Here is a 19,655-nt window from a genome sequence, read left to right as displayed (position 1 = left end):
TCGCTACTTCTGGCATCGTTTTATGTGTTGCATGTTGGTCGATGATATATAACTATGTATACCAATGGCAAAATATTCAACTATATCGTGCCTGTCGCATATATCGTGTTCTGACGCGCAGGCAGGTAGAAAGCGGAACAGTCCAGGAAGTTGCCGATACTCGCATCTCTCGGGATTCACAGTCGTTATATTGCCAAACGAAAACAGCAGTACTTTCGTTAAGAGATACGTGCTGTTCCAAAAATGCATACGTGATGTTGCAAGCTTATCAGAATTTTAAACGATATAATAAAGATAACAATAAGAATAGTGATAGTAGCAATAAGAATTTACCTTATTACCTGAGACATTCGCTGTTTTAACAAACTCTTTAAAAAACCAAAGAAAATTATTAATCCATTAGATATTATCATATGATTATAAACTTTAATACATGATTTTCATTCTAGCGATCTAAATAGTATCAATGTATAGCATTTTTGAGAGAAACAAATAATATTAAATAATTAAGAGATTATTAATTTAATGATTTGTATTATGTAGAAGATCGTATCAATAATTATATAATCAAGAATATAAATACGCAGCGCTTATGATAAACAGTTATGACTCTTTAGAAAAGTTAAATAGATAACAAGATAGCTAATGTGTGACTAACAGCAATGGATAAACGATGCGATATTAATTAATAGTGTGTTTTTCATTTTCTTTCAATTTTCATAGTCGATAAGGACTAAACCTTACAAGATGGAATAAAATTGAAAATTATTATACTAATGCAAACGATCAAATAAATGCATGTAAACGCAACATACTAATTTGCATAAATTAATTGTAAATTCAAACAAGAAAAATAGGACATAGAGATTCTTAAGAATTATTTTTTAGCGAATAGAGATCTATCTCTAGCATTATGCATATATGCATTAATGCTACTTGCGTTAAAACAAAAATATATATATATATAATATATATATATATATATATATATTTTTTTTTTTTTTTTTTTTTTTAACGCAAGTAGCATTAACATAAATGAGTCAGCACGAGCTGTTCCACGATTTCTTCACTATCGAAAAGCCATTAATTTTGTGTGCAGCAGTGATATCACGCGCGATAGTGTTTACGGTGAACGCTGAGGTATGCATGACTGTTTCAAACACGAACGTCATAATCCGGCGACGACGCATCGCGTCATAGCTCGCCAAATATCACAGCTGGATGACGCAGCGTGAATTTAAAGTCCACTTTTACGGTAAACACGAAGTGCAAATGACAATACTACGATTATCGTAATCTAACAAGGAAAGAAGAATATGTCCTTTATTATCTGTAACAATTTTAATAATATCTGCAGTACGACTCGCGAATATGCATGTGTGTCTGTGTGTTCTCACACATGAGAACTTGTAAAATGCAGAAAGTTTCATTGTCTGCCCTGGCTGCATACGCGCGAATGCATACGAGATACGAATCGAGCAAGGCAAGAGAGCCCACGAAGAAAGCAAAAGGCCGTGCTGTTTGAAAGGAAAGCAGCATGCGGACAACGCATGGCTGCATTTGGAGCACCTAATGCTCCCAAACTGCCTGGCTTATCCGGCCGCTCTACGTTAAGTTGCGCGTCGCCAGGTACAGCTGCACTCGCGGCTGCACGACCTTTCCCCCTCCCCCTCCCCCCTCCCACACTCGAGTAAACGTCCCCGTCCGCTCGGACTGTTGCCAACCTAAACGCGCGATACTAACGTCCCGATACTGCCGGGGCCGTTTGTTATTCAGGTGCGGCACTGCAGATCGTCGCCCACAATCTAGAACAAATCTAAATGAGAGAGAAGAATCGCACGGCAAATTCCACGAAAATTTTTCACTCGAAATTGTTAACGTAAAAAAAGATAAAGAAATAAATTTCGTATCTTGCGTTTATCTCTGAAAGCGATATAAATTATTAAATTCAAGATTTACGAGAGATAAGGCCAATTTTAGTATACTTTGAATTATATTATAATTATTGTTTTCATTATTGTATTATTATTATTATTATTAACTGTTATATAATATTTTATTATATTATATTGCATTGTTATTGTTATTATGTTATTATTATATTGTAGAGATCATCGTTTCTTCCTTCACGTTTTATAACTTTGCGATGTCATATTTTTCTGATAAAAATGAGCGTTAATTAAGCCAAGACTATCCAGTAAGATATATGATTGCCGATTTTCTTATCTCGATGCTGTCATCCCGTTCGGTTGATAGCGCGTCGGCTCGCATCTCTGGACTGTCATTGCCTCTACGTCGAACAATGCCGAAGTAAAGTGACAATGAGATGAAACGCTGTCAATACGCCAATGAATATTGCTAACGCTATAATATAATAGCCGTCGCTGGTGGAGAATTATGTCCGTCCCTTGTATAGCGAGAAGGCGATAAAATCGCCTATTATTGCTATTTAAGAGTGATTTAAACTGTCAATAGAATCGTTACGTGTGCATTTTTTTCTCAAAACAATCATTTTTTGTGGCATCCGGTGTGATATCGAATACATAAGTAAGTGATATATAAATTATTTGAATTTTGTTTTCGAACGAAGAATTATATATCCGGATTCTTGTATTAATCTCCATTTAAATGGGAAAATTATTTTTGCTGCCACGTGTTTGTCTAATGATGCGCAAGTGATGTAGTGTTACACGCATATACATAGTCAAATCGAATCAAGTGTCTCATGCTAATCAAAATGAGAATATATATATATCGCTTTATCAGCGAACTATTTAAAGACGCTAGCTTATGAATCACTTGGACTTCACGTGAATTACACACGAACTAATTCTAAAATCTTCACGCATTATATATATAAATTATCTCTTGTTTTTAAAATTTAATTTTAAAGTATATCGAAAAACAGTCGCGTACGAAATTTATTTTTTCAAAAGTCGATTGAATTATGCTTTTATAACGATATCTAAATTTCTTTTATTTTTATATTTCGAGTTTCACGAGCGCAAAGTTCAATTCGAATCGAGGCGCATCTCCAATGAAACGAGTCGACGGGAAAAATAAATGCGTCGATCGCTTTCGGTGCGATAAAAAAAATTTGCTCGCTGTCAGATCGCGCGCACGTGGCCCGCCGATCCGCTCGTACGTTCCTGCAACGGCGCAGGCGCGCTCCTAGGTATCCCCGAGTTCGCGTCCGCCGCGTTGATAAGTTGGTAGCAGTGCGTCGCCGAGTTAGTGTTGAATGTGTCGTGCGACGAGCAACAACGTCGGGCCTGGCGAGCAGCCGTTGTCGTAGCCGTCGCCTCGAGTAAGCATCGGTGATACATCGGAGCGGTAGACGCGCTCGCCCCGCGTCAAGCCCGGCCGCGTAACGTCGAGTGTCGCCGCATCGGTGGTGCAACGTGTCGTCCTCGCTGTCGTCATCGTCGCCCGTCAGCTCGTCGCCTGACGATGCATCGTGCGCATCACGTCCGCGACGACGGAGCCGCGATCGACGCGCGTTGTTGGGCGTAGCCGGCGGCAGCGAAAACCGACAGGAGCGTGCGTGTGTGACAAAAGCCTGTGGGAACGCTGCCATTGCGAGGGAACGAGTGCTCTCAGGCAGGGCCCGTGCTCTAGGTGCGCCTGCACTCGCGTAAGAGAATAGAGACGCTCCTCTCCCGTCTCTCTCCAGCGTCTCGCGCTCTTCGTTCCCGGCCGCGCGACACTTCCGCGCCCGAAAATCCGACGCGCCTAAAACGACCGGAAGATCGAACAACGAGAATCCAACGTCGCGAGGCATGTCGTCGTAGCACCGTACACGACTCGTGGCCGAGATCTCGGATTCGAGCGCGAGGTGAGTGCCGTTGACGTTGTTGACGTTTCACGTCGCGGCGGATTGATCCTTCCATCGAAGGACGGCGAGTCAAAGGAATGTGCGAATGTATATATGCGCGTAGAGGGATTTTCCAGCATTGTGTCAACACGCTCGACGACACGTAGGAAGCTCGCTCTCGCGCGCACGGCACACCCATCTCGCTGCGTGAGCGAGCGAGAGTACGAGCGTGCGAGCGAACGCATCATGTGCGGCGCGGAGCGGCGTGTCGACGCGGTGGCGGCGGTGCCAGGAGACGCTCGCGCGGCGCGGCGAGACGAGGAGGCGGTGCAGCATACATAGATCGAAATCGCGAAAGATCGCCGCCGCCACCGCCGTCGCCGTCGCGGATTCTGCGTAGCGAGAAAAGAGCACGCGATGATTACAACTCGGATTTTCACGATGTAGACGCGCCAGATTGCTTTCCGACTGTCTGTTTATGTCGGTAATGGTTGTTAAATTGTTAACTTTAAGAATACTATAAAGAATTATTATGGGATTTATATATTGTAGAGACACGTTTATATTAGTTATTTCAGTGTCAAAATGATTCATTGAATTCGTTGGTGTAACTTGAGCTTAAATTTCGATGTTAGAAATGATGATTTTTATGTTTATATTTGTTATATATAATCGCAACGATTGATATGCTTTTCTGGTTGCTGTAGCATCGAAAATAATTCAGAATTTATCGAGATTATATCATTCCTCAGACTCTGTTATAGCTGAGCCAAGTATAATTAACCGTCTCCGCGATTCGTTGTTTCTGATAATTATGTTTACAATTAGATGATTACTTGGTGAATACAAGTTTACAGTGGCATGTTTTGGATATGATAGTGTCACGTGCATGATGAATGTAGAATGTTAAATGGCACGATTAATTTGTAGTCATCCGCAACCTCGGATACTCTCTCTCTCTCTCTCTGGACTTTGATGTTTATTATATGTAAAACGCGAGAAATTCGCGCTAACTGGCTCGATACACATTGATGACACATTGAAGATTTGACATTCGCAGAAAACTTTCGCAAGGTCTTGCGATGTCGACGTTCAAATTTCGCGAAAGCCGAAAATGTCATTCAGCCAAAGACCGAGATGTAATTTAAAAGAATCTACATTGAACTAAAAGAATTAAATCTTCAGTCAAGTGTGCCATGTAGACGCTTAATCGAAAAAATTTCCGCAATATATTTTTTATTTGCCAAAGAATATCGAAAATTGGAAAGTTAAATGGAAGCTAAATCACTTTGCATCTTATAAAAGTACTCCTGTTAATTCAACAACGTAAAGCGAAGAGAGTTCAAAATTTCACAGTTTCAAAATATAATTATAATCGAGTCTTTTTTCCAGTCATCGTTTCAATTTGTGCATCTAAACATTTTAATTTATTCAACATTTATTTGACATTTTGCGTTTGCAGTTTATTTTATATGAACCATTATTTGACCACGCGATACCGCTATAAATGTTCTCTTTCGCATTCGTTTTTTGACGTCGCGAAAAGCTTCGCAAAGGGAAATTCTACGCTCGACTTTATTCACCATGATGCGCGTTCGGCTTTCTAGCGCGAGTTTCACGCCCACGCGAGTGAAGACGCGCGCGTAATCACGTTCCTAAAAGTCCATCGAGGCCCGGTCGAGCTCGATCATCAACATTGATTATTAGATCATCGACGGAATTTACGTATAACGGCCCACATTCACGTCCGCCTCGGTGTTTATTAGACGGGAATTAGTCATTAAATAAAAAAAGAAGCATATCGATACTCTCTTATATCTAGATATTATTAGTATAGTACTAATCATCTATAAAAAATATTAATATCGAACTATCTCGATAGATACTGTGTCGTGATCAAAGAACTTGATTGTTCGATCATGCCACAAATTTCTCCTTTGATATTATCTCATGAGCAATTATAAATATAAATCAACATGATGTATGTCATGTACTTAATGATTGCAAATCGTGAAAGTTGCGAATATTGCGAATTAGACGGATTTATTTTTATATTCGACGTAATGTGTCGATGTTCGATAGTGAACGGGATACGGGTCGATTCAACTATGGAAAGGACGGAATACTGGGAAATATATACATATATATATGTGTATATTGGAAGATATATAATTTCTCTATACAAATTATTATTTTTTATTTCACGCTGTGACTCTTGATGATGCTTGACACTTTTAACGTGACTACGAAAGTATATTGTCTTGTTTAATCTACAAATAAAAAAAATGCAGGAGAGATGAGTATCGATGAACTGTATTGGGGCAAAAATTGCAATTTTGGAACCGGGAATACGCTCGTAACATCGAGTACGCGCCGGCACCGAAGCAGATCGGTGAAAGCATATGGTTCCACGCGCGTCGTGAGTTTCGAGTCGGCGGAATTTTGCAACGCGCAACCGATCCGTGTGTCGAGATAGAAACCTCGGTTCCGCACCGTAACACTCGCGCCGCAATCTTTAAAATAGTACGTTTTATTGTGTGTCACGTGGAAGGTATTTCGTATTCATTATTTCAACGCGCGAAAAAAGAAAAAAATTATTTAATCTCGACGAGAATTTAGCGGTCGAATCCTTGATAAAGTAACTAGCATTGACTGATTTCATTTGATATGTTTGTATAATTATAACGATTATCCAGAAATGACAGTTTAATATTTTTTTTTTTTTTTACTCCAAATATACGTACTATAAAATTTATCATCCGAACGTTTTTGCAAATTTTTTTATGTATGCAATTTTTCTGAAAAAATTAATTAATTATTGAAATTAATGATTGAGGTAAAGCACTGAGCGTAGCTTTTGATGTAACGTCTCGAAGTAAGTAAATATAATTTGTGGTTGAATAGGACGCATAAAAACTCACGTTCACGTAGAAGGATAAAATTGAATGAAGCAGTTTTTTCCTCGTGGAAAAAGCATTTGTTTTCCACGTAATTTTCACGTAACTCAAGAGTATAGGATTTGTTTTTTTTTTTTACTCCCGTTTTATCCGCGGGATAACTGCGTAGAATGGAGCCCGCTTCAACTGCGCCAGGAAGAGATCCTAGAAAGTGTTCGAATTGATAAAAAGCCGCACTTTCTAAATGTCTGTATGTATTGCGGCATCGTAACTTTTTCCATTCGTTACCGTCAACGTGGACATTCAGCGAATCCGGCGACCTCTTGTCAACTTTAACATTTCTTCCGATTGTATTATCTGAAATATGCGTATGCGTGCATTTTCACGATTAATATTTCGCTACAATGTCAGTTAACTTTGACAAAATTACTCAATAAGAAAGCATCGAGATATATCATGTGTGCGAAATTTTATGACGTTCCGATCTTAAGATAATCTGAAAAAAAAAAATAAAATCTTTAATTAACTTGGTTTCTTTTCCGATGACGGGAAAGAGTTCTGCATCGAGAAAATTGCACGATAAATTACGTCGGTTATTTATTGCTCGAAAAGAAATTTCAATCGCACATTATCTGGGGCACGATCGACCTTCCTGACAGACGCGCGATTTCCGGTCGCTCGGTTTCGCAGCGTAAACGGTCGAGAAGTCTCCCGTGTTCTTTCCGCGCGCTGCATCGCATTATATAACCAATTAATTTCTCAGCGCTGCGCGCGTGAATCGGGAAGAGAGCGTGTGTCTTTTGTTGTGTATATTAATTAATAAAGATACGGCACATTTCTCTCTCCGATCGAGACACTGATTCCGTTATCGCATTTAACATATCGCGGCTTGATAACGACGGCGGACGCGTGTTCTTCTCGTGTCAACAGTTATCATTGACGTTACATCGAGTCGTATACGTAGTTTTATTCGTGTCGCGATATAGTGGAGATCGCATGCGGAAAATGATATCACTCGCCATTATCAGCCTACGCTCCCAAAAATAATGAGAATACCGGAAATGTGTCTCGTCTCTCGATGTGCTCGCGTTGCTTTTCGTGCAATTAACTCCATAGATGTATCGCACGAACTGTTGACTTTCCTTCGCATATGATATTCGAGGCCACGTCTATTATTGATTAGGATCTGTCCTTTTTGATATGATATGTCCGTTTCTATGCAATCGATCAATTTATCGCGATATCACGATGTCACTTTAAAAATCATAACCGAAGAATCTGCACAACAGTTCGTTTCGTTATCTACTTTATTATTAAATTACCGCCTACGATACATACTGTGTTGTGTATGTCACATATAATCAATCATATATACATATGCATATAATAAGACCACTTTTTTTCTCTTTATCGCGATATAATTATTTTCAAAATCACAACAAATACAACAATCCATTATTCTCTGCTATATTATTATATATATATACTATCGTACGATGCGGTAAATATGTAAATATACACGTAATAAGTTTCTTATTTGTGTTCCTGAACTAGAAAAGTAAAAACGTGACGACGTACGCGTCGAACGTGCGTTCTCTTTCCGCTTTCGCATTCGAGTTACGCGCATTCTTCCGCAAGAAACGAGAGACGGCGCGCTGATTTAGGAGTTTACGTTTTACAGGTGAAGCCACAGCATGGCCAGCAGATGACTGTTAGCCGAGCCGGTGCTCGTACTCGACTCTAATATGAGCGAAGTAGTGGCAGTGACGTCAACTGGTGGACCTACGCGCCAGGAAAGCGTGACACACATCAAGCGGCACAAGCTGGCCAGCTGTAATGTTCCTCTCGTGCACGGTCGGCCGAATCCGTCGATCAGTCCACGTAGCAGATTGACCACGCATCAACGAAACCACAGTTTGGACTTCAGGTATATATATTTTGATTTCGTTATACCTGTCATACCTGGATTTCGTCATACCTGTCATCGCGCGCAAACTCGAATCTGTCTCGAAAGGCCATTTCCCGAATATTTCCGAGCCACTTTGCGAGCCATGCGCGCGAGCTATTTGCGAGCCGTGACGCGTCTGGCGCGCGCGTCTATACGTCCTGGCACTTGTTGAATAAGCGATCGTAAAGTCGTGTTATGTATACCGCGATTATGCGATCGACGCCACTCGTCTTCGACGGTTAGATCGACGAGGAAATATGTGAAGTTGTGTTGTATATAAATTGAGGAATACGTGAAGTATTTAAATTGGCTCTTCGTTGACAACAATGGCGATGGAGATGTCATCAATATTAATAATCGCAACCGCACGCGGTCTATCCGATCTATTCTCTTTATGCTTTTGCAGCCGCCAATTGATGCCGGCCAGCATTGCACGCATACAATTTTCTTCGATCAAAATACATACGTCACATAATTTGATTCACATTAAAAGACTAACAGAAAATAGACACAAATTAAAGAAAATAATTTAAATGTTAATAAAGTTATATGTCCCAATAACACAGATAGACTAGTAGCTTCATTTTGTATATCTTGAGATAAAATTTTTCAGAGTATACAGGAGAAAAATATAAAATATATCGAGATAAAAAACATAACGATAACATTAAACAGTGCATGATAAAGATACAATTGTATGAGTGTGATATTAAATAAATACATATTTTTTAAACATATATTAAAAAAGATAGAATACTAGATTATATAGATAGCAGATCAAGTAAATATACGAGCAAATTATAAAAATTATAATCTAAAGAGCAAATTTTTGTAATTAAAAAGTTAAAATAACGTTTCATATTTCTTTTTCATACATTAAAGAATCAAGAACATATGCAACTCTAAAAAAGAGCCTGTACAATTTTAAATTAATTAAAAAAATTAATCGAGAGAATACTTGTTAACTAAAGTCATCGATTATTATTTCTAGATCAATGGGTATCTTACTACCACCGGTGCCTCAGGCAGCCGCAACAACGTTGACGCACCATCACAGGAACCGAAGTCTGGATTCCGCTTTGCAACGGATTCCAGAGGTGGACGTGACACCGAGCCCGGAATGCGAGAATCCCGCCCCTTCATCGGTCTCTAAGACGACAACGGTATCATCGTCGTCGTCATCGTCATCATCGTCATCGTCGGGGCCATGTGGAAAAAGTACTCGCACCGCGCGGGAACGCGAGGACTTGGCCAGTCTCGGTTCTGACGACTCCGGTATCTTGTGTGGTTCCGACAGCGGTTCGAGCGACGCCACGAATGCGCCCGCGACCCGAGAATCCAGCGTGGATCATTTACACAGCCGTGAGAGCCTCGACTCGTCTGTGTCACAGCCAGGAGACTCGGTGTATTCGATCGATGTGGTAGACGGTATTGAAAACGGTGCCGGTGTAGTGTCGGTGTCGATGTCAATGTCGGTGCCAGTGTCGCCCGTGGAACTGTCCACGCGTCTTAGTGATAATCCTATGTCTCCTGTATCTCCCAATGACGAAACCAACGATCGTAATTGTCCGCGATCGTACAACGACACGAACGTTGTTGGTGAACCTTGCTCGCAAGAACCGCGAATAACTAACGCGAATGTGCGAGAACACAATAGTGACGATTATCAGCATCAGGAATGCGCCGAAATCTATCAAAGCGTTATAACGCAAGTGGCGTCATCACCGCCAACTGTGGCTGACACGAGCCAAAATGAATTGGCCGGAGCGGCCATGACTCTTTGCTGCGGTACGACTGCGACACAGCAACAGGAAGCTGAGACAGTGAAAAAGCAACCAGATGTTATCCGTCGACAGCAACAAGAGACAAAACAACCGAAACCATCAGAAGGTTGTCTACTGCGACTCTTCGAGAGTCAAATATTCGACATGTCCATGGCTATTTCTTATCTGTTCAATTCGAAAGAACCCGGCGTTCAGAGTTATCTAGGTATAATAAATAATAAAGAGAATTAATTTCAGCATGTTTGTTAATTTTATCTCACTTGTTATTCATAAAGCAATAATTATTGTAAGATAAACAATAGCATTTGCTATTTTCATCATACATAAACTTCTATGTCGAGATAATAATATTAATGATTAAAAAAAAACAATTAAAAATGTTCTAACAAATATATCTTATATGTTTGACAATAAATATGACTAATAGTTATGACGTATTCTAGGTAACAAGATGTTCAGTTTCCCGGATAACGATGTGGACTTTTACTTACCGCAGTTAGTTGTGATGTATATACAACTTCACGATATAACAGAAGTCCTTTATCCATATCTTGTCCATAGGTAAATATAGGAGATACTGTCAACACATTAGAAGATTATTTGATTGCGCATCTTATGAGTCGCGATAAAATTTAAATGAACTAAAATTAAACGAATCAATTTTGCAGATGTAGACAGTCGGCAGATTTCTCTTTAAAATGTGCTTGGCTGCTAGATGCGTACAGTTCCGATGCTCATTTACCATCAAAAAAGAAGTCTCATGGGACCAAATTAAAAAATCTTATCTTGTCAGATGAACTCAGGTAAGACCAATACATAGATTTAGATAATAATGGAGATAACGCGCGAGTTTCGGCAGATCATACGTGTATGTGTGCACTTGAAACAAATTAATTTTTAAGCGTGTAACATTTCAGGCCAAAGGGAAATGAGAGTCGAAAGCAGCGCGTAGCTGGATTGCAAGTTCCTGCACCATCACCATTGCCCTCGGCGCAAAACCTTACGTCGCCGAATAAAAAAACCCACCAAAGATCTCAGTCCGACGCTACTGGATTGTTCCAGACTATCCGCCGTAGTCATTCCGGTAATTATCCAAATAAATATATGTGCATGTGAATATAATAAATTACATATTATATAATGTTTGTAATGTGAAATCATTTTTAAAGAGGGGTTATTTAATCTTCGTGTATTCTCTATTTCCCTTAAAAGGTATAATAAATAAAGTAAGTCTTGGGGACCTGAGCTCGGGTCGAGCATTTGACAATGGTTGTACCTGCTTTTATTCCTGCCAAGGTGTGGTGAACGATTTGCGAGGCCAAAAGACAGATTGTTTCTGCAACGTGAGTTCTGTTGTGTAAGAAAATAGATGTTGTATTTGAAGCGATGCATAAAATTTATATTCCTTATACAGGCACCTCGACTCGCGCCAGAATTTGAATTTATTCAAGCGTTAATATCAATTGGTAAATTGCTCGGAACTATCCCAACAAAGGAAAGTAAAACCGTTCAATTAGTAGCAGAGCTCAACACGCTTAATTTGAATCTCCCTGCAAGGGTGTGGTTACCTCTGCATAGTATGATACCGCATCATATCGTGCGAGTTCCGCCACAGTATGCTGCTGTTCTTAACAGCAAAGACAAGGTACGCGCAGATATTTCACTGTAAATCATATCCTTTGCAGAATTCGAATGTTGACTTTCATGATAATAATTATTACACAGGCACCCTATATAATATATGTGGAGGTATTAGAAGTGGAAGATTTATATACGTCACCCGTGCCGACGAAAATAATGGGTAGTTCATTGAGGCATACCAAGTCTGAAGAGAACTTAACCGGCGGCGAACAATCCAACATATCTACTTCCGATAGTCAACAAAATTTAGCGGTGCGACAGACACCTGTAAAAAATATTTCGCCTTACTCCGTTAGGAATACAGACGTGACATTTAATTTCCCCGACGATGATCCTAACGATTGTTGGAGTCAGGAGGACGATGAGATTACGCAGCAAGTGAGTGCATATTCGAAATAATCATATATAGTTTTTCTAACTTTTGCTTTCTATTTTAACCTTTTTCCCATTCGCTTCTGCTCAGTATTTACAGCTTCGTAAGCCGAAAGATCGAGATACTATATCACAATTGAGTCAAGAATCGTCCGACAGCAGAGAACCGATTTTTGTACCGGGCGACATCAAGAGAAGATTGAGTGAGATGGCAGCTACGCCCAGTGCGACATTTAGTCATGATCCCGAGGACCCCTCCGCAGCGGTTCTTAAGGAGCCGTGGGAGCAAAAACAACGACGCATAAGAACTTCCAGTCCGTATGGGCACTTGGCATCTTGGAGATTACTCGCCGTCATCGTGAAATGTGGCGATGATCTTAGGCAAGAACTTCTCGCTTCGCAATTGCTTTCGATGTTGCAAAAGATTTGGCAAGACGAACAAGTACCTCTTTGGGTGCGACCATACAAGTAAGTGCGATGACTTATTACTGGAAATTTTTCATTGAAAAGTTTTGATGCAAAATATTTTTCTTGAACAATAATTTTATTTTGTCTTGCAGAATACTATGTTTATCTAATGACAGTGGTCTGATTGAACCGATCCTGAATACCGTCTCGCTTCATCAAGTCAAGAAGCAGTGCCAATTAACGCTTTTCCAATACTTTGAACGAGAGTTCGGCCCTTCTACCTCAGAGACGTTCCGCATGGCGCAGAAAAACTTCATTCAAAGTTGCGCCGCGTACTGCCTGGTCAGCTATCTTATTCAAGTGAAAGACCGTCACAACGGCAACATTCTATTGCACAGCGACGGTCATCTGATCCACATAGATTTCGGATTCATTCTTTCGACTTCGCCAAGAAATCTCGGCTTCGAGACCAGTCCGTTCAAATTAACGCCGGAATTTGTTGAAGTGATGGGCGGCAATCAATCCAAATTCTTTGAAGAATTTAAAAGTCTCATTCTTCAAGGTTTAATCGCAGCACGGAAGCACATGGAAAAAATAGTCAACCTTGTTGAGATCATGTTATCGGGTAAGTAGTACTGAACGTACGTATGTTTGCGTTCGCGTGCACCTTCAAATCTGCACATCTCAATGGGTTTTATCGATTTTTTCCGCAGGTTCTCAACTTCCGTGCTTTCGAAGTGGTGGGGCGGCGACTGTTCAAGGTCTCAAGAATAGATTCCACCTCACGTTAACAGAAGATCAATTGCGTCGGCATGTCGAGGATCTGGTCGAAGGCAGTATTCATTCGTGGTCCACTAAACTCTATGATCGATATCAATATTTCGCAAACGGCACTCTTTAATATCAAGATTAATTATCCTCTGTCTATCGCGTTTTGACTGAAACTATCTTTTCGTAAGATTGAAAAAAGACATTATCTTGACATCAACGTGGTACTTCTTCCACATCATTTTTACACTTAATTGCGAGGTCGATCAATCGTCAATAAGCGAAGCGACTAATAAGTATACTCTCAAGTCAGTCTGCCGCATCGGAAAATTTGTTTTGTATTATAATAACGCGTGATAACAGCTAAAGAGAAATTAATTATACATTGCTGTTTGTTTTCATGCGCGTTATTTCCGCAGTTATTTGATAAAAGCATTTGCTTAAAAATTGTGTTATACTGTGAAAGACAGCTTTTACCAGAATTTCAATGTGTAAATAAAGAATAATTTCGGTGAATACAACAAAGAGTTGCACGATAACGCAGAAAAAGACAAAACATTCTTTTTAGGCATGTGAGCTGATTTCGATTGAGCACAGCGCTGTTTTCTAGCATTCCACAAGCACAAATGACGCTTAGAGTGGAAAAATTGCTTTCCTCTTAAATATATATAGATAGTCTCAATGAGGCTAGACATATAGGAAAATTGAATAAATCACTATTCTTCGAGTTTTATCATTATTCCTTACTTTCGTGGAGGGGTAAGAACGATATGAAATATTTTTAGCAAATTTCAAAGCAATTCGGCATTCGATAAAAATTCGATTAAAATAATGGAATATATATTAATATTAATTAATTAATATATATTAATATTTTAAGAGAACTAGAATTGGTTTAGCAAGCGATGTGAGCGCTTCGTTGAAAGTTAAAAATATTTATCGTCGTTTAAATTAGATAAACTGAAAGAAGGAATAATCTCTGTGAGAATTTTGGTACCCCCAGTTGATTACATATATCCACTATATATACATGTATATACATATTATATGTATACATATATACATGTACATATACATGTATATATATGTATATATGTATATATACATATATATATATATAATGTTTTTTGTTCGATACATTAAGACTGCTGTTGTTTACGTATGCCTCGATTGACAAATTACGAATTAGCCATCACAGTGCAGACGTGGTGTCGTTGACTGAACGCGTTGGACTGTTAAATCGAGTGTAACTTATAAAGAGCGTAATTTGTTAAAGGTGCCTTATTTGTGTAGACTCTACACTGTAAAGAAATAGTGAAGACGATCAAATCTAGATGCAGTGAAGTGCCGTGGCAATCTTAGCGTGAAGTTGATCGATCGAGAAACGGACAATTTGTAATTTGTATATATAAGAGAGAAAAGAAAAAAAAAGAAAGCAGAGGAACATTGCGTGAACTTTCATAGACAATTCGCGGCAATAAAAAAGTAGAATCTACTTCCAGTACGAAGGATCGGAATAAATTTCCACTTACCAAGATTTTATCACAATTCTGGCGAGTACGCGAAAGAGCTACGTACAAAATATAGGCTTGGATATTAGCGGGAGGTGAATACTCAAAATATTTCCTACTTCTAGTAGACTAGTATTCTTCGGTAAATACATCTAATTGTACACGCGATAAAGAATTAAGGACTAAGCATTATATACTAGTAAATCTTAAGGATCACATTTGAAAGTTTTTACATGTTCTTATATTATGTAAACATTTATTTCCTCCCCGCTCTCCCTCCATAGCCGTGGATGCGAAGAGTGTCGTAGCTGTGTGTATGGAGGATAATATTATTTAATCGTAATTCTTCGCATAACGTTTTACGTATGTCCGTTTAAAAAAAAAGTAAATTATATAGATATATAAGCTCTAAAGAGATATTGTACATAAAATGACAAATTTTATCACCTTATTATGCTATATTGTTTAAGAATTTAATCAAGGATGAATGTTCGAAGCAAAATCAAAGTTGCTGGAGCCCGGCGTACTGGAGAGACCTGGGCTCTCTGACTTCCAAGTGTCTTATATATCTCTCTCTATCTTTTCTTCTTCTATCATAACCGTTTCACATGACAGATAGGCAGACCAGAAATCAGATATGGTTGTAGAAATATCGAGAGAATGTGAATTTAATCCGTCGACTTTCTTCGACGTATCGATTGTCTCCTATTTTTGTTTTCAGCGGATTCGCATAAAAATTGTATAATATTATACATGTGATTTAATGTGAGAGATTTTAACGTTCTCATTGTTATTGTATAAGAATGATTACGGAGGAATATACACGAAAAAGTCAATTCCTCTTATTCCCAGTCAACTGAACATATTCGAATTTTCTGTTCTGTTGACACGTGAAACGTCAAGATCTCTGATTTGCCTTGATCTTTCACCTCATTACGAGTTATTAAGAATATCAATTATTGAATAAATACGAATGCGATAAAACAAAGAGAGTTTATTTAGCACCCAGTTGTCGTTTCACATAAATTTGTATCGTCACGTATCAATATTCATATAGTGTTAGCGATTTCTCGATGAACTATCGAGAAGTAAGTACCGAGAAAAAAAAATGTCTAATTCTTTATTACCTTTACATTCTAGCGTTTCGTAGATTCGATAAACTTACGGTACTAGATAAACAATCGTCGCTCTACAAGATATTATTATAATATCAGTCATGAGAAAATTGCAAATAGGAGCGTACACATTTATATACGTACCTGATGGGAGCGACTACGAAGAGATAGAAGAAATGAAGCAATAAGTATATCGCGAATATCACAATAAGTCTTAATTTAATGGAGATCATGTGGAAACACAGCCTTATTATATTCTAGAGAGCTGTTGCAATAAGTTAGAAGGCAATATAGTTTCCAGCTTGTCGAGAATGTAATAAAATGGATGGGAGAACCAAGCGAGCATGGAGCGGGCAACTACGCCCATAGTGTCCGGATACTGATGTGTCAACAGGGCCAATAGTGCGGTGAACGAGCACAGACCGGCGGTGAAGAGGATGAAGAAGGGAAGTTCCTTCTTCGGGTAGACGCTGACATCGTGAAACGACGGCAAGAGTTCCCGGTCGGCACATTCGGTACACGTGGGATATGGATAGAATAGATGTCCGCGTTCGAGCGGATACGGCAACATTCTAAACGTACCCTCCCATGTGCAATGAAGCAGATTCAAAGCGCCTTCTATCTGCTTCCAGTGCGCTAAATGGAAGAACGCATATGCAATCGCCTCGGAATCGCCGCGCTTCAGCACGTGTTCGGGCGGAAGAATGAGCGGTTTCATTTCCAGGAGGTATTTGGGTACATGAGGATTGAATTCCACGGCCCGATGAATCGCTTCCACCGCCGACATCTCGGCGGTGGTCAGGCCGCGCTTGCTGGCGATATCAGGCGAAAATTTATCCGCTACCAACCGTGCTTTCAGCAATGCAGCTGTATAGCAGATGGTCGCCGATTTCGGCAGACTGATGTCGTCGTACTTGGCCAATACGGCCTGCACATCCGCATAGGCTTGCATCTCCAATAGAGTTTCAATCAAATTCTCATGGATGTTTAATACATTCATAATCGGTGGCACCTCCTTCGTGAGATCGCGAAACATTTTCACAGCCTCCTTCAACTTTCCTAACTTTCGCGCGCACATCGCTAATCTTCTTTTGATGTAGATCAACACATTTGTATCCCGCCTGTGTATCGCTTCAGCTATGGAGCCCTGGTGCTGGGTATTCTGCGACTTTCTATAATTGTTTTCAGCCACTTTTAGAGCTTGCTTCAGGATCTTTTCTGCCTCTACAATAGTAGTAGCCTCCTCCTCTGCGAGAAGAATATAAGCTGGCGCACAATCAGGATTACGGTCGAGAGCACTATGCGCAGCTTGTATTCTTACTACTGGATTGCGCTCTCTCCAAGCTGTCTGCATGATTTCATATTCTGTTTTACCTGTAAGAGAAAAATTAATTAACTAAATTTGATATCTTGACAAAGAGAAAAAAATATTTATCTTGCTAATTGACAAGACATTTCCATTTTATTACAACTTGATACAAATGTTTAAATACTTTGCAAAGTATCCATATTCTGAAAATACATATTGAATAAAAGCGAATCCAGGATTTTACCTGTATCACCCTCGCAAGTGAAAAAAGTCTGATGATCCTGAGCAGACAGATTCATGTCGTAGTACGTGAGGGGCTCCTTGTTGGTGGCCCAGTAAAATCTCTGATATTCCGCACCCCTGAATAAATTAATCGGATTGCGCCAGACTTTACACTCTGGCACATTCTGCTGATTTGACGATCCACCGGAGCCGTTTAGGCTGGAGGTATTGCTATCATTAGAGCTGTCACCGCCGCCGATCCACGGTGAGATATGGTTCAAGGATACCTGCTCGATAAACGAGGTGCCGTATTTCCTGAAATACCACCATTCGAAGATGAGGATCAGGCCGGAGATGAGGGACGAGGTGCCGGTGAGCGCGACGTAAAATTTTGGGGTTAGGGTACTCAGGAACATCGTCGAGTCCCACATGCTGGTGAATAGCAGTGCCATTTATGCTCCCGAGGACCGACTCGCCCGCTCCTCGCGCTTACTCGCTCCGGCGAATTCGTACGTTTCTGTCACCGGAGAGCACGAACGTTCACCACATTGAAGACGATGACGAGCGACAGGGCGCGTGTAGTCCAGTTTTTATTCCACGGCAGATCTCACGTCGCTTCGAGAATCTGATCCTATGCAAATTTCTCCCGTATATTTATCGAAGACAAAGAAATATTGTTAAATTACGATCCTATGGCGTGTATTTGACTCGACCCGCGTACATAGCCACGCACACTCCCGGCGCGTAATATGTAAATATTTTCGACGATGCTGAGAACATGACGTACGAAACGAGCAAATCAGCTTCTCCCTCGGTCGATAATGTCGAGAGGCCGAGGAGATCAAGTTGAAGGAGAAGATCGACGATTGATACTGCAGAATACTCGATGGTAAATGAAAGATCTTGCTGCATCTTATTAGATGTCGCTGCATCTCGATCTAATATAGTATCAACGATAGATGGAGTTAGTTTAGATGTACTTCGAGGACATTCGACATCTTATTTCGGCGACAATGATTGAATTTGCGTATATTTATTGGTATCTTCTTACAGATAGAACATTGGTAAATTAATTTCAAATGTGGTGCAAATGTACGTGTCAAGAAAAGACGTGAGTATATGTCAGATTTTATTCAAAGCGGGTATTTGATAATATTTCATCAGTAAAAGAATCCCGCTTTTTAAACGACCTACGATTCGCACCTAAATTCAGGATAGAATTTTTTTACAATTTTATATGTGAGATATAGAAAAAACATCTTATTCATGATCAATTATTGAAATCGTATAAGAATAAACGTCATTAGTATTTTGTTATAGATGGAACATCAATAAATTAACTTCAGCGACCAATGGATGTTGAGAAAATTGGAAAAACGTGTGAGTAATATCAGATCTTACAGTTACAAGCTTTTAATACTATTTCCTCAATAAGAAGCCTATTTTTTTGGACAATCTATAATTTGCGATAGAATACGAAATAGAATTCTTTTTATAATTCTATGCGTGTCGTGAAAAATACATTTGAAGTAAAAGGCATACGTACAAAATACATATCAGCATATATATATATATATATATATATATATATATATATATATATATATATTCGGAATATGTGAAATACATATAAACTTACAAGTAAAATTCTGCTTTGAATTTTGTCGCGAATTATAGATCGTCCAAAGCAGGTTTTAAACAATCAATTTCTTAAACATTTTAAAATACGAATATCATGTGTTATAAAATTACGAGATTTAAAGTAAATTTTTCTTAACGAAATATCACACGCGTTCAAATAATTCAAATTTTTTATTAAATTTTAATAACTAATATGTACTAGATATGTGATGGATTATAATATAA

General features: G+C 39.3%; 2 protein-coding genes across 2 annotated transcripts; one reads left to right on the top strand and one right to left on the bottom strand.

Moving 5' to 3' along the window:
* Positions 1–3,223: 3,223 nt before the first annotated feature.
* Fwd (phosphatidylinositol 4-kinase beta fwd) lies at positions 3,224–15,044 on the top strand. Its single transcript, XM_083099010.1, has 12 exons — positions 3,224–3,835; positions 8,393–8,638; positions 9,651–10,648; positions 10,887–11,004; positions 11,112–11,246; positions 11,361–11,527; positions 11,656–11,786; positions 11,858–12,088; positions 12,169–12,462; positions 12,548–12,924; positions 13,017–13,489; positions 13,578–15,044. The coding sequence occupies exons 2-12, from the start codon at positions 8,457–8,459 to the stop codon at positions 13,763–13,765; spliced, it is 3,294 nt and encodes a 1,097-aa protein (XP_082955136.1). The 5' UTR covers positions 3,224–3,835; positions 8,393–8,456; the 3' UTR covers positions 13,766–15,044.
* Positions 15,045–16,117: 1,073 nt separating this feature from the next.
* Positions 16,118–18,610, bottom strand: LOC145971402 (protein ST7 homolog). The gene is made up of 2 exons (XM_083099011.1): positions 17,812–18,610; positions 16,118–17,632 (listed from the first exon to the last, which is right to left on the bottom strand). Exons 1-2 carry the CDS (start codon positions 18,239–18,241, stop codon positions 16,509–16,511), a joined length of 1,554 nt encoding a protein of 517 aa, XP_082955137.1. The 5' UTR covers positions 18,242–18,610; the 3' UTR covers positions 16,118–16,508.
* Between the last annotated feature and the right edge of the window lie 1,045 nt (positions 18,611–19,655).

The sequence above is a fragment of the Camponotus vicinus genome, unplaced genomic scaffold, assembly GCF_025532165.1.
Source record: "Camponotus vicinus isolate PSW18456_S1 unplaced genomic scaffold, iyCamVici1.0 SCAF_5, whole genome shotgun sequence".
Lineage (NCBI taxonomy): Eukaryota > Metazoa > Arthropoda > Insecta > Hymenoptera > Formicidae > Camponotus > Camponotus vicinus.
This window is presented reverse-complemented; position numbering and strand designations above follow the sequence as displayed.